This window comes from Panonychus citri, unplaced genomic scaffold (genome assembly GCF_014898815.1).
Source record: "Panonychus citri isolate SS breed McGregor unplaced genomic scaffold, ASM1489881v1 Contig00141, whole genome shotgun sequence".
In the NCBI taxonomy this organism is placed as follows: domain Eukaryota; kingdom Metazoa; phylum Arthropoda; class Arachnida; order Trombidiformes; family Tetranychidae; genus Panonychus; species Panonychus citri.
This window is the reverse complement of record NW_026515546.1, coordinates 48704-61266: the sequence shown is the minus strand read 5'-3', so window position 1 is coordinate 61266 and position 12563 is coordinate 48704. Positions and strand designations below refer to the sequence as shown.

Here is a 12563-nt window from a genome sequence, read left to right as displayed (position 1 = left end):
TTAACCATTAGAATCCTAATTAGTCAATTAATTAGAAATCTAATTTAATTGTTATTAAGAAAGATAATTATTTTCTGTCTTTTTCCATTACAATGTAACTATTGTTGTTAATTAACTAATCGTCAAGAGGAATACTAATTGTGTATTTAAAAAAAATGTCGATTTTGTCATTTGTTCAATTGGAGATTTTTAATTTTCGGACTTAATTATGATCTAAATTTAATTGTTATGATTTTTCCTTTGGATTTATGGGCAATTTACTTGGTTCGGATAAATTATAAGAACAATTAAATTATTTCTGTGGACGAACAACGTAACAATTAAGTTAATAGAATTTTTTTCACCTTAATTAATCCATTAATCTTTAGGGTTGTTTGATTAATCAATAATTATTACGAGTTAATTAGTGATAATAATTTTCCCGGATAAAATAATTTTATTGATTGTTTTTAACATTAATTAGAATCAATTTTCATTAAAAATTGATTGTAAATGGTTGAAGATAATTAAAATCAACTGGTAAATCAATTTTAACTGATTTGTTTTCTTCATTGAATTGAACTGAATTAATTTGATTGCCATTTAATTTAATTGTCTCTGGTTTTGTTTCAACTGCAGTGATGATCAAACCTCCAAGTTTGAAATTACCTTTATCATGAATTTTGGTGTAATCACATGAGATCATTTTCTGTGAATGAAAAATTGGAAAAGTAATTAGTTAATTGCTCCAATTGTAGATAAACAATTGTCCAAACCTTTGTAGCTTTACAATGACCAAAAGTGTATTGTCCTTGATCAATATTATCAATTGACTGACCATCATCAGAGAACCATGAACCAGAGGCTTGACCCAATTCATCAGGGAAAACAAACAGATAACCAGGATCAGCTGATAGGTCAGTAAGGGTCATTGCAGCCGATAAATAGCCAGGTAAGATTGAACCACCTCGAGCATAAACACCGATCTTATCATCATCGATAGATAACAAATGATATTGTCCAGAACTATTGATCGCTAGTTGTGAGCTGGCAAAGTCGTACCAAAGTCCAGACGGGAAATAAGCGTTAGTTGAATTAACATCAGGCTCAAGAATCGGAACGATCAAAATTCCCGATCCCCACATGAATGAATTTTCAATTGAATAAGTAACAGGATCACTTGGGAATTCAAAGAAAAGTGGCCTGGCCACAGTGTCGGCAAACAAGTGAGCCTTGAAAAATAACGTGTAAAGATAAGGTAACAATCGGTAACGCAATTTGACCGCATATTTGGCAGCATCAACGATTTTAGGTCCTAAAGCGACAGGATCTTGTTCAATTGTATCATAATCATTGTGATTCCTTGAAAACGGATAGAAAGCACCTATTCAATGAAATCCAAAGTTTCATGATTAGTAAAGTTATTAAAATGAAGTTGCAACAATTAAACAAAGTTCAATTACCTAACGATGACCATCTCATACACAACTGGACAGTCGTGTTACCAGCAAATCCACAAATATCACTACCAATCATCGGAATACCATAAATGTTAAACTCGAGTAAATCTTGACCATTAAATTGATTCAAATATTAATCAATCATTGATTTCGTTTTTATTAATAAAAGTTTCTTTAGCTTACTTGAGATTGAATATTTCATGAAATCCCATTCTGACCTTATGTCTCCTGACCAATGTGACCCATAGTGACCTTGCGATGAGAATGTAGATCTTGACAAGATGAAAGGTCGAGTACCAGTGATATTTTTGACAGCTCTGAACACGAAATAAGGAAAAATATGAAGAAATTAGACTAATCACAATTGAGAAAATTAATTCTTACTCATAAGTAGCCACAGTTTCCAGTAATCCAAATAAACTATGAAGATCATAATGTAATCCGCCATATTGTTTTGCCGACATGCAAATAGTATTGTTGTAAAGAGGTTGAATGCCTGGAGTATATGGTGGATTATCGTATTGGTTATCTGAACATTTCATGATTGGATAAAAGTTGTAAGGTTCATTCATATCAATCCAAACTCCATCATAATTAACTTTCTCCTTCAGATCAGCAAATTGTTTCGTCCAATAGTTAATTGTTTTGGGATGAGTAAAATCAGGGAAAACGGTTGACTGAAGATTCCAAACTCTTGCCATGAAAGTTTCATTCAGCTCATTCTTGATGAAAATATCATTTTCAATTCCATCATCCAATGGTGGATAAGTTCCAGGGGCTTCTGATCCACTTACACCAGCATCCTAACAAATTAAACAACAATTTAAGATGAGAAACTCTAATTACAATCTTAACGAAAAATAATATTTACCATTATCAGAACGTATCGTAAATTTTTTGAATGTAATTCGTCAACATATTCACCTAATCCAGCAAAAGCAACTGGATCAATGGTGAAATCGTTGTACTTGTCCATATAATCAATGTCATTCCATTGAGCTTCGATTGGTATTCCTGCTTCGATATTTCTGTACAAAGTTTCACGAGTTTTAACTGTACTATTGTAATCATATCGACAAAGGTGAAACCCTAGTGCCCAATAAGGTTGCATTACTGGTCGACCGATAAGATTAATATTCTGACGGACGACATCTTGGACTGATGGTCCAAGGTAAATGAAAAAGTCCAAAATACCTCCGATCGTCCTCCACGTGATCGCAGGAGTGGGCTGGGTGATTATGTCCATTGCATTGGAGTTTAAAAGGAAAATACCATGGAATTGATTATCTGGCTCAACCATTAGATAGTAAGGGAAAGATGCATAGAGATTAATATTCTCGGTGGGGTTTGTGCCTCCGGCGAAAAGAGTGTAACGTTTCCAGTTATCGAGATTTTTTCGAAAATTGTCTTTATGTTCACCTAAACCATAAAGAAATGAATTTGGTACAATCGATGAAACTTGAATGAATTGATCAGCGTAAATTAATTTAGACAAATCAACTTGGAAAATTGGTAAACCAGTTGATGCTCGATTAACTTGTAAGATTGAATTTTGATTAATCTTAATTGTGTAAAGAGGTGAATCAATTGTATCGACTTGTGATATATTAAGAAAAGGCATTGGAACTTCAAATCTTGAAGAATTGGCATCAATAAAACGGACTCGAACTCGCTCATGGTCCAATCCAATCACTTCGACATCAACATTTTCAATATCCTTCGGTAATCCAGATCCTCTTAACCTGGTCAATTTAATTGTTACACCATTTTCTTGATTATCAAGCTTCTTAATCACATAACCTTGATAATCACTTGGAAAATAACAATCAGGTATTTGATTTGTATTTGAGTCTTGAAGTGAGAGACAAATAAAATATGAGATAGTTTAATGAATCAATTAAGAGTTGATTTGATTACTTACCTTGATTGTTAGTCCAACAACAACCTCGTTTCTCACAAGATTCTTGATTTCTTGGTTGATCAGCATGACAATCAAATTTTAATTTATCATCAATTGGACAAAATTTTTCACAATTACAAGTTACAATCACGATCAATGTGATCAATGAGACTTGGAAAAACTTTTCAATCATCATGACAATTGTAACGTTGTCAAGCCAACTTAGTTGAAATATAACTCAACGATACAATCAAAAAGTTATATTTAATGATCAATTTCAATAATTGGATTTGTTACAATAGAATATTGATTAACTTTGTTTTTTATTATATTTCTAGTATTTATACTTGATCATAGGGCGTTAATTGTAAGACAAATGTTGATTCACCTTTAGTTGGTTAATCATGAGAAAATGAATAGCCTAAACATGGTGATGACCATATCGAGCTCGTGATGAGTAACTTTGGGTCGTAATCTCTGGGATAAAGTTAAAAATGGATGCACTTAACTGGTCGATTTCATAATATGATCACAATTAATGAATTCCCTCTGAACAAAAGCGTAATCACTGTGGTAAGTTTCATAAATTGCTCTGAAGCAATTAGATTGTTTTGTATTTGTTTCCTTTATCTCTTTAATTGGGGGAAAATTTAGTTAAGGAGTTTGTGAGATGATAGAGGGGCAATTAGAGAGGTTCTATTAATCATTAAGGATTAGTTTAATTAATGAATGGGATATATGGATGATACTTTAACTTTATTTTCAACTCAACGTCCCGATATTACAGTGATTTCAACTTGAATTGATTGTTTCCTTACAATGAAATGGAGAATATTTAAAATGAAATGGTTAATCCTTAAATAAAGATTAAGATAATCTTTTTCAGTAAGAATTGGAGTTTCTTTAAATTCAAAGTAAATTCTTTTAATATGAATTGGTGACCTGCGGGTTAATTTTCAATGGGTAGACGAAGAGTAGTTAAAAAATGGAGGCTCTGGCACAGAAAGAGAAGAAAGAGAAGAAAGAGAAAAAGAAAGAGAATGAGAAAGAGAAAATAAAAAGAAAGAGAAAAGAAAGAGAAAAAGAAAGAGAACAGGGGTAAGCATTAGTTCTTCCCCTTAACCGTGGGAACTTTGTGTAATATAAAGGTGATAAGTCTATGGATAATAAGTTTTAAAAAAAACTTGAAAATGACTTACACAAATTTATCATCATATGTTGAAACTGTAGACGGTGTTGTCTATACAATCTCATTAAGAGGAAAGTTTAAATAAAATAATCATTTTTTCTTTACGGTGTACATAAGTTATGTTTTAAACGGAGTGGAGGTGATAACGAAGATCCCTTTCTATGAATTTGATGAAATACGATTATCTATTATCGGTGGTAAATCCAACTACGTTGACATGAGTAAACTTATATCTTATACAACTTTAAGCGATGGTGGACTTCAGGTTCGAGTGAAATCGAAGGATTACTACTGGCCATTTGAGTTGGTGAAAATAATTAAAGAAGGAAAATTCGTTGAAAACATTGGAAAGATAAATCGTAAATGTGGACAAGGATACGCGAATAGACATGCTCCTAAGGTAATTGGATGGAAAGATACTAGTGATATTGATCCAACTTTACCTGGTATTCAAACTCACATATTTAATTTGGGTAAATATTATTTGAAAAACGGTGACCATTATTCAATTGATATTGAAGCAAAAACAACAGAAACACTCGAGAGATGGTACCCAAGAATCTTGATTCGATATGATGTCAACGAAAAATCGGAGAAACAATTGGATTTAAAGATAATTGATTTATTTGCATTGAGGAATTACCTGATTCAATTTGACCTAACTGGAGATTATGAGGAACTATATCTTGGAAAAGTTAAACCTACAGTCGTTGCTGAAGGTGACCCTATAAATAAACTGGTGATAACCTTGAACGAAATTTCCATGGGACTGGATATAGGTTTCATTTCTTACATTGTAAAAGGAAAATTTCTTGACTATATGATTAAGCTATTGCGTGCCTTAAACTATGAGGCGGAGCCAATGTCATACATTCGATACTGGTTTTTCAAGGGAGTCATGATACTAGATGATGGAGTGAGTCGACGTTAATAAAAACCCGTGTAAGAGCTCATTTAGCTCAGTTTAACAATAAAGATCATTCTTTTCGTGAAAAAAATGTCCTATAAGTGTACACATTGTCGACGAAAGTTTAAAATTTTATCAAAGTTTAGAGAACATGTAGAAAGATGTGAGAAAGAAGAAATAGGTGATTTAGTACAACATCCAAAGTTTAATTTATCAAAAAGTGCTTTCAATAATACTTTTGGAGTATATTCTATGCGTGATGTAGATACAAATGATGTTGATACTCTATTCTCCAATGAAAGCTCATCTTTAACTAGTCTTCTTGAAGATTTAGTGAACAAATTAGAGTGTGTAAAAATTACAATTGGTGTTTGGTTTGTATTAGAAAGACCAAGTAAGGATGATGGTGATGATGAGAATAAGACTGTTTACATCAACTCATCTAAAAAAGTTTTGTGTAATGATGATTATATTCAACATTTTCTAGGTGAATGTTCACAGGAAATTGATGCTAAATTGGATGTGTTTACCCAAGAAGGAAGCGGTTGGAGTGTTCAATCAATTAAGGAAGTAGAAGTTCATTTAGTTAAATATGAACCACATCAAGGAGGTTGTAAATCATGTTCGTTACCCAAACATATTATCACTAAAAAAGCTATCGTTAATATGGACTGTACAACTGATTGTTTTATGTACTGTGTATTGGGTGCATTACATCCCGTGGATCAAAATCCTCAAAGGGTGTTTCAATATGATTTACAAAGTTGGAGATACGATTTCTCAAGTTGTCGTGGTGAAGTTAAAACCAATCAAATCAACAAATTTGAAAAGACAAATAATGTTTCAGTGAATGTTTACACATTGTCTCTAAACGAGGAAAACATTATACCATTTAGGATAACAAGTGAACTGAAAGATAAACATGTGAATCTATTTTTCCACGACAATCATTACTTTCTAATTTCAAACTTTGATCGTTTACTAAATATGAAACGCAACCACGGTGAAAAACATTGTTTAAACTGTTTACATGGTTTTCGAACTCATGAAAAATTGATGGATCACCAACCTAATTGTTTCAAGAGATCACCACAACAAGTTGTTTTACCAAAGAAAGGGGAGATAATAGAGTTCAAGGAATACAAAAAAATGTTCAAATATCCTTTCATCATTTATGCTGATTTCGAAACATTAGCAACAAAGTTACCTCATGAAAACAAAAACTCGTTTGCTTATCAAGAACATAAACCATGTTCTTATGGTTTTGTGGTAATTGATTACAAAGGTGATGTTATTCTAAAAGATTTCTATCGTGGATTGGACGCTGATTCAATGTTCATGAAAACTCTTATAGCTGTTCAAATGGAATTATATCTTTTGTATGATAATCTTCAGAAACCATTATACTTGACTCTAGAAGAAGAAGCAAGATTTTACATTGAGGATAAATGTCACATTTGTGGTAGTGGTTTTGATCATGATAGTGATAAAGTGAGAGACCATGATCACATGACTGGTGAATTTCGAGGACCAGCACATAATGCATGTAATTTACAATGGAAATGGGATTATAAAATACCAGTTGTATTTCACAATTTGAAAAATTTCGATGGTCATTTATTAATTCAAGCAGTTGATAATGATTTATTCACAAAGATTGATTGTATACCTCAAACAATTGACAAATACTTATCAATCCAAATGGACTCATTTGTATTTATTGATTCACTCGCTTTTTTACCATCAAGTCTTGATAATTTAGCCAGGAACCTGGATAGAGGAGATAAAGTTAAAATACTTGAACAAATATTTACGGATGGAGATATTGAAATGTTATTGGGTAAAGCGTGCTTACCTTATGAATATTTGGATTGTATATCTCGTTTCGATGAACCATCTTTACCACCAATAGATGCATTCTTCTCATCATTGACAAACAGTGGGATTAGTGTTGAAGCATATGACAGAATGAATCAGATCTTTCAAGATTTTAATTGTTCAACACTTGGTGAATTTCACGATATATATTTGAAAGTGGATGTTTGTTTATTAGCTGCTATATTTGAAAACTTTAGAAAAATGAGTTTATGTGAATTTGGATTAGACCCAGCAAACTTTTTCTCAACACCTGGATTAACCTGGTTGGCAGCACTTAAGATGACTAAAGTCAAATTGGATCATATAACCGATATTGATATGTTGATGATGCTTGAAAACGGTATTCGTGGTGGTGTATCATCAGCAATGACTCGACATGCTAAAGCAAATAATTCAAGTTGTCCTGATTATAATTCAAATGAACCAAAAAGTTTTATTACTTATTTAGATGTTAATAATCTTTATGGGTATGCCCTTAGACAAAAACTTCCACATGGTAAATTTAAAATGGAAGAAAAAGAAGACTTTCAATCAATATTGGAAAAAATCGAAAAAGGTGTTACAGAAAAAGGATATATATTAGAGGTTGATTTGGATTATCCAAAAGATTTACATGATTGGCATGATGATTATCCATTGGCAGTTGAGCAGATGACCATCGAAAAAGAACATTTGAGTCCTTACCAAACATCATTAATTGAAAAACTTGAATCGATGGGTAAAAAGAGAGTTGCTGGTAAAAAGTTGACACCAAATTTATTAAAAAAGGAAAAATATGTTATTCATTATCGTAATTTAAAGTATTACATGGACAAAGGATTGAAATTGGAAAAGATTCACAGGATAATTAGTTTTGAAGAAGTTGCATGGTTACAGCCATACATCGATTTGTGTACAAGTAAACGACAACAATCCAAGACAAACTTCGAAAAAGACTTTTGGAAACTAATGGTTAATTCACTTTATGGGAAAAGTATTGAAAACAAGAGAAAACATTCAAAGGTGATATTTTTAACGAACCAAAAACAGATAAAAAAAGTTGTAAACAAACCTTTGTTTGATCAGTTTTCAATTATAAATGAAAACTTTGTTATAGCAAAGCTTCGAAGACCAAAAGTTGTTCTAGACAAACCAATAGCTGTTGGATTTAGTGTCTTGGAATTTGCAAAATTGCACATGTATCAATTACATTATGATACATTCAAGTCATATTATGGAAACAATATCAAACTGTTGTATACTGACACGGATAAATTCATTTATCACATGAAAACAGAAGATTTACATGTAGATTTGGAAAAGTTTGGGGACATTATGGACTTTTGTGATTATCCAGAAGACCATTGGCTTTACAATACACAAAATAAAAAGAAACTTGGATACTTAAAGGATGAAATGAATGGATCACAAATACATGAAGTCATTGCATTAAAATCCAAAATGTATGTGATCGTATCAGATGATGGAGAAAAGAAAAGATCCAAAGGAACACAAAGGTGTATAGTCGAAAAACAATTGACTAGAGACCAGTATTTTAATTGTTTGTACAACGAAGAGATATTTTATAATGTTAATCACAGATTAGAAAGTAAAGAACATAAGATTAGAGCAATACAAGTTAAAAAGATTTCACTGAGTCCACTTGATGATAAAAGATGGGCTATAGACAATGTATACACACATGCCTTTGGACATTATTCTACACTTAATCAATAATAAAGTTTACTTACTTTAATAACTTTCAATTGTAATGATAAAGATGATTGGAATCACCAGTAATATCAACACCAATAAATAATCCAGATCATGTGAACAAGTGTTGATACATCTGTTGAATTCACTAAAGTCACAATAATCCGAATGGTTCACATCACAATAATCCGATAAGTTGAATGATGGAAACTGATTTAAAGATGAATAGTTAATTTCATACAAGTTGTAATTGTTGACTGAGTTAATAGTTGAACACTGTTTGAAACATTTATTTAATTGAGAGTTTAAAATATAACTAACTATAAAAACTACTAAATAATATATATACTTAATCATGGCTAAATCTAAAAAAACTAAAAGTTTATTCCTAGAAAGTTTAAAGTATAATAATGTTAAAGATTAACAACATAAACTAACTTGCAATTTTGACTTGAGTGAGTACACTCAAAGTTAGGAAGATAAAATAGGTGGAGAGTTAAATTTTACTGACGCGCTATAGGGCAATCCTCTTCAAGGCGTCACTGCGCGTTAGGGAGCAAACGTCTATCGGACATAGGCGAGGGAGCTAAAGTAAAAATCAACTTTGCAAAGTTTATTTCGTTTAAAATTTTTATCAGTTAACTTCTCTCTTTAGTTCAGAATAGAACAAAACTTTCTTCTCTCTATTATTTCTTTTTAGTAATAATATATATTCTACATTTATATTTTATTTCATCAGTTTAGTTTATACCCTCAGTGAGTAAACTTCAATTAGTATCAAAGTTATTTAAACATCATCGATAGTTTACTTGATTAGTGTTTTATTGTAAACATCTTTAGTTCATCTTTTACCATTTGGATTTATTGTGTTTATACCAATTGGATTAATTGTGTTTACCACTTTGGATTATTGTTTCCATTTTGGATTAAATTACATCGGACTTTTGGTTCACATTGGTACATTTGGTACAACAACACTTGAGGTAAGAGATTTTTATTTAACTCAGTGATCTGGTGATAATTATCTTTTCCCTTATTTTCTTTTGAATTGTTTTGATACCATTTGGGATTGTGAACTAATGATCTTTTTTTGTGTTTAATCTTTTTTCTCTAATAATCTTTTTCTTTTATCTGCTTGTGATTTATTCATTGATTTTTGTTTTCTTTTATTTCAAATGTGTTGAAGAACCCTGGCTTCGATTAATCAACAAAGTTCTTTTATAAACATTGTTCTCTCACTTGAAGATTTTATTCAAATCTTTCCTGAATTTAAACTAAGTGAAGATAATTATACTGTTCCTGTTAAATCATTCAAACCACTGAAGAAGAAAAGATCACATTGGAGTGTTAAGTCTTTATCTAAAACTTCAGTGAAACCATCAAGATATTGGAACAATAGTGAAAGTGAAATTGAATCATCTTTCTTTAATCAAATTTCTGAACTATCTTTTTAAGCTGGCTCTTTTTAATTACAACCACAACACTAATAACTTTATAATTTATTCTACTCCTGTCTCATCACCAATTAATATTCGTTATATTGTTCCTTCTGGTGTTTTTCGAGAATTCAACCTTATAACAATCGATAACCCTGATCCAAGAGACCTTCTACCTCCAGGTAGTTATTCGTCTGAATCATCATCATCAAGTGAACTTGAACAGTTATCACCTTGTTCATCAATTTCATCAATATCATCAAACTTTTCAACTTGTAGTACTACAACTGTAGAGTCAACATATTCATTATTAAACTCTGAAAGTGAATTTATTCCTATACGTTGGACTGAAGCTGATTTTCAAGGTTACAGAGAAGCATTATCGGAATCTACTGCATCTGGAAGATCATCAACGTCATTATTACTTTGGTCTTACCACCCTTCTCGTGAAACCTCTCCTGTTCCATCGACAATTTCCAGTTGGTCTGAGCCGAATTCATCAATCACCAATTCATCTAATCCATCACCTGAACCAACATCTGATTAAGGTATGTCTCTCGAAAGTTCAAAAAAATTTGACCACAAGGCAGGATGTAACTGTTCACGTTTAGCCTTAGCTTTAGAAGTCGTAAACAGAGAGACTAAATGGAGAAATGATATGCTAGAAAAAATTAATGATGGAGTTTTACATGCACATCGTACAGCGAGAAATCTACTGGTAACTGAAAGAAAATTACTTGCTACAGAGAGAAAAACCAATGCTGAACTAAGATTGAGATTGGCTCTACAAGCAGTAATTATCAAAGAATACAAAGACCATAGAGAAAAGTTTGCTCCATCTTACCAAACTATTGAGAATCTCTACAAATATATTTCATTGTTGGAAGATTTCATTCAAACTAATACAGCTCCTTTTCATGTCGATATGGAACGTCTTACCAAGAAAAGAAAACTCGATTAATACTAATTGATATACATCTTTTTTAAACAGAATGTCTCTTGAAAATGATACAGTTTATTCAACTACTTGTCTTAAATGTCCTGATGAATGTCAATGTTCACGATTAGCATTAGCTCTCGAAGTGGTTCACCGTGAAGTTGTTGAAAAAAACGCTTTACTTATTGAACGAAATGCGAAACTTGAGAGACTCTGTCAATTGTTACTTGCAAAGAATGATGAGATAAAAGCAGAAAATAAAGAATTACGAGTTAAAGTCTTTACTAGAGATGCAACAATAAGAGAGATGAACCATAATATAGCCAGAGCAGCAGACGTCATTTCAATTAATCAAGGGTTATACAATTACATTTCTATCCTAGAAAATTTTATCCACAAAAAACACGGTCCCCAAGAAATTGTTTGTCAAACAGAAATGGAAGGTATTCAAATTATTAAACGTATTTAATCAATTTGTAATCATTTGTAACTGAACAATTTTGAAATTTATCAAAAAACAATGTAACTTTTGGACAATATTTAAGAAACATTATACAATAAAATCCACATAACGTACTTAAATCACCTTGTAATTTATTTTTCGTGTAATACCATCCATTAGGGCTATTTCTTTCGATAAAAGTTTCAATATCTGGTGTTGGTGGTCTTCCAAATGAGTCAAAATAGACTGTCAATCCATTTTTCTGAGAATAAATAGAAACCCAATGACTTCCATCTTTCCATGATTCATCTAAATTGACAATAATTTTGAATGGTTTAGGTAACAAGACATAAGGTAAACGATTTTGTGGGAATACACCATAAAAATCTTTATCCTTTTTCATTGAATGAATCAGATCTAAAGTTGTCAACATGATTACCAATCGATTGTTACATTACGATATTTATCAATCTGAATTAGGTTATCAAACTGAGCAAATACAATCATGTGTATCGGTGATTTCAAAGCTTCTCCAAATCTAGCTTCAATTTTTAAAGTTCCTCTTTTCAATAAACTTAATGTTCCAGATTCTGAACCAATGGTACCATCCTGAGTATAATCAAAAGCGAAGAGAGTATTCCCATCTTTATATTGATCGTACTTTAGTTTCAACATTGATAATCCATGGAATTGATTAGTGTTACGATACAAATCAATAAACTCTCTCAAATACATATCTTTTT

The 12563-nt window shown here is 31.5% G+C and overlaps 2 protein-coding genes across 2 annotated transcripts; one reads left to right on the top strand and one right to left on the bottom strand.

Annotated features, from left to right (window-relative positions):
* Window positions 1-403: 403 nt before the first annotated feature.
* LOC128395742 (lysosomal alpha-glucosidase-like) lies at window positions 404-3809 on the bottom strand. The gene is made up of 7 exons (XM_053356217.1): window positions 3361-3809; window positions 2311-3290; window positions 1824-2242; window positions 1623-1756; window positions 1443-1547; window positions 756-1363; window positions 404-688 (listed from the first exon to the last, which is right to left on the bottom strand). Exons 1-7 carry the CDS (start codon window positions 3533-3535, stop codon window positions 476-478), a joined length of 2634 nt encoding a protein of 877 aa, XP_053212192.1. The 5' UTR covers window positions 3536-3809; the 3' UTR covers window positions 404-475.
* A 1716-nt stretch (window positions 3810-5525) lies between these two features.
* On the top strand, window positions 5526-10988 carry LOC128395792 (uncharacterized). The gene is made up of 3 exons (XM_053356276.1): window positions 5526-7809; window positions 7879-8984; window positions 10461-10988. The coding sequence occupies exons 1-3, from the start codon at window positions 5526-5528 to the stop codon at window positions 10986-10988; spliced, it is 3918 nt and encodes a 1305-aa protein (XP_053212251.1).
* The last annotated feature ends 1575 nt before the right edge of the window (window positions 10989-12563 follow it).

What these genes read in the sequence shown, in the direction of transcription:
- LOC128395742 (XM_053356217.1), bottom strand. Translation starts at nt 3,535, where the DNA reads ATGATGATTGAAAAGTTTTTCCAAGTCTCATTGATCACATTGATCGTG. An exon ending in TACGATACGTTCTGATAATG is followed by an intron (nt 2,243 to 2,310) that starts GTAAATATTATT and finishes TTAATTTGTTAG; the next exon opens with GATGCTGGTGTAAGTGGATC. An exon ending in TATGAGATGGTCATCGTTAG is followed by an intron (nt 1,364 to 1,442) that starts GTAATTGAACTT and finishes TTCATTGAATAG; the next exon opens with GTGCTTTCTATCCGTTTTCA.
- LOC128395792 (XM_053356276.1), top strand. Translation starts at nt 5,526, where the DNA reads ATGTCCTATAAGTGTACACATTGTCGACGAAAGTTTAAAATTTTATCA. An exon ending in TAGACAAAAACTTCCACATG is followed by an intron (nt 7,810 to 7,878) that starts GTAAATTTAAAA and finishes AAGGTGTTACAG; the next exon opens with AAAAAGGATATATATTAGAG. An exon ending in AAAGATGGGCTATAGACAAT is followed by an intron (nt 8,985 to 10,460) that starts GTATACACACAT and finishes TATCTTTTTAAG; the next exon opens with CTGGCTCTTTTTAATTACAA.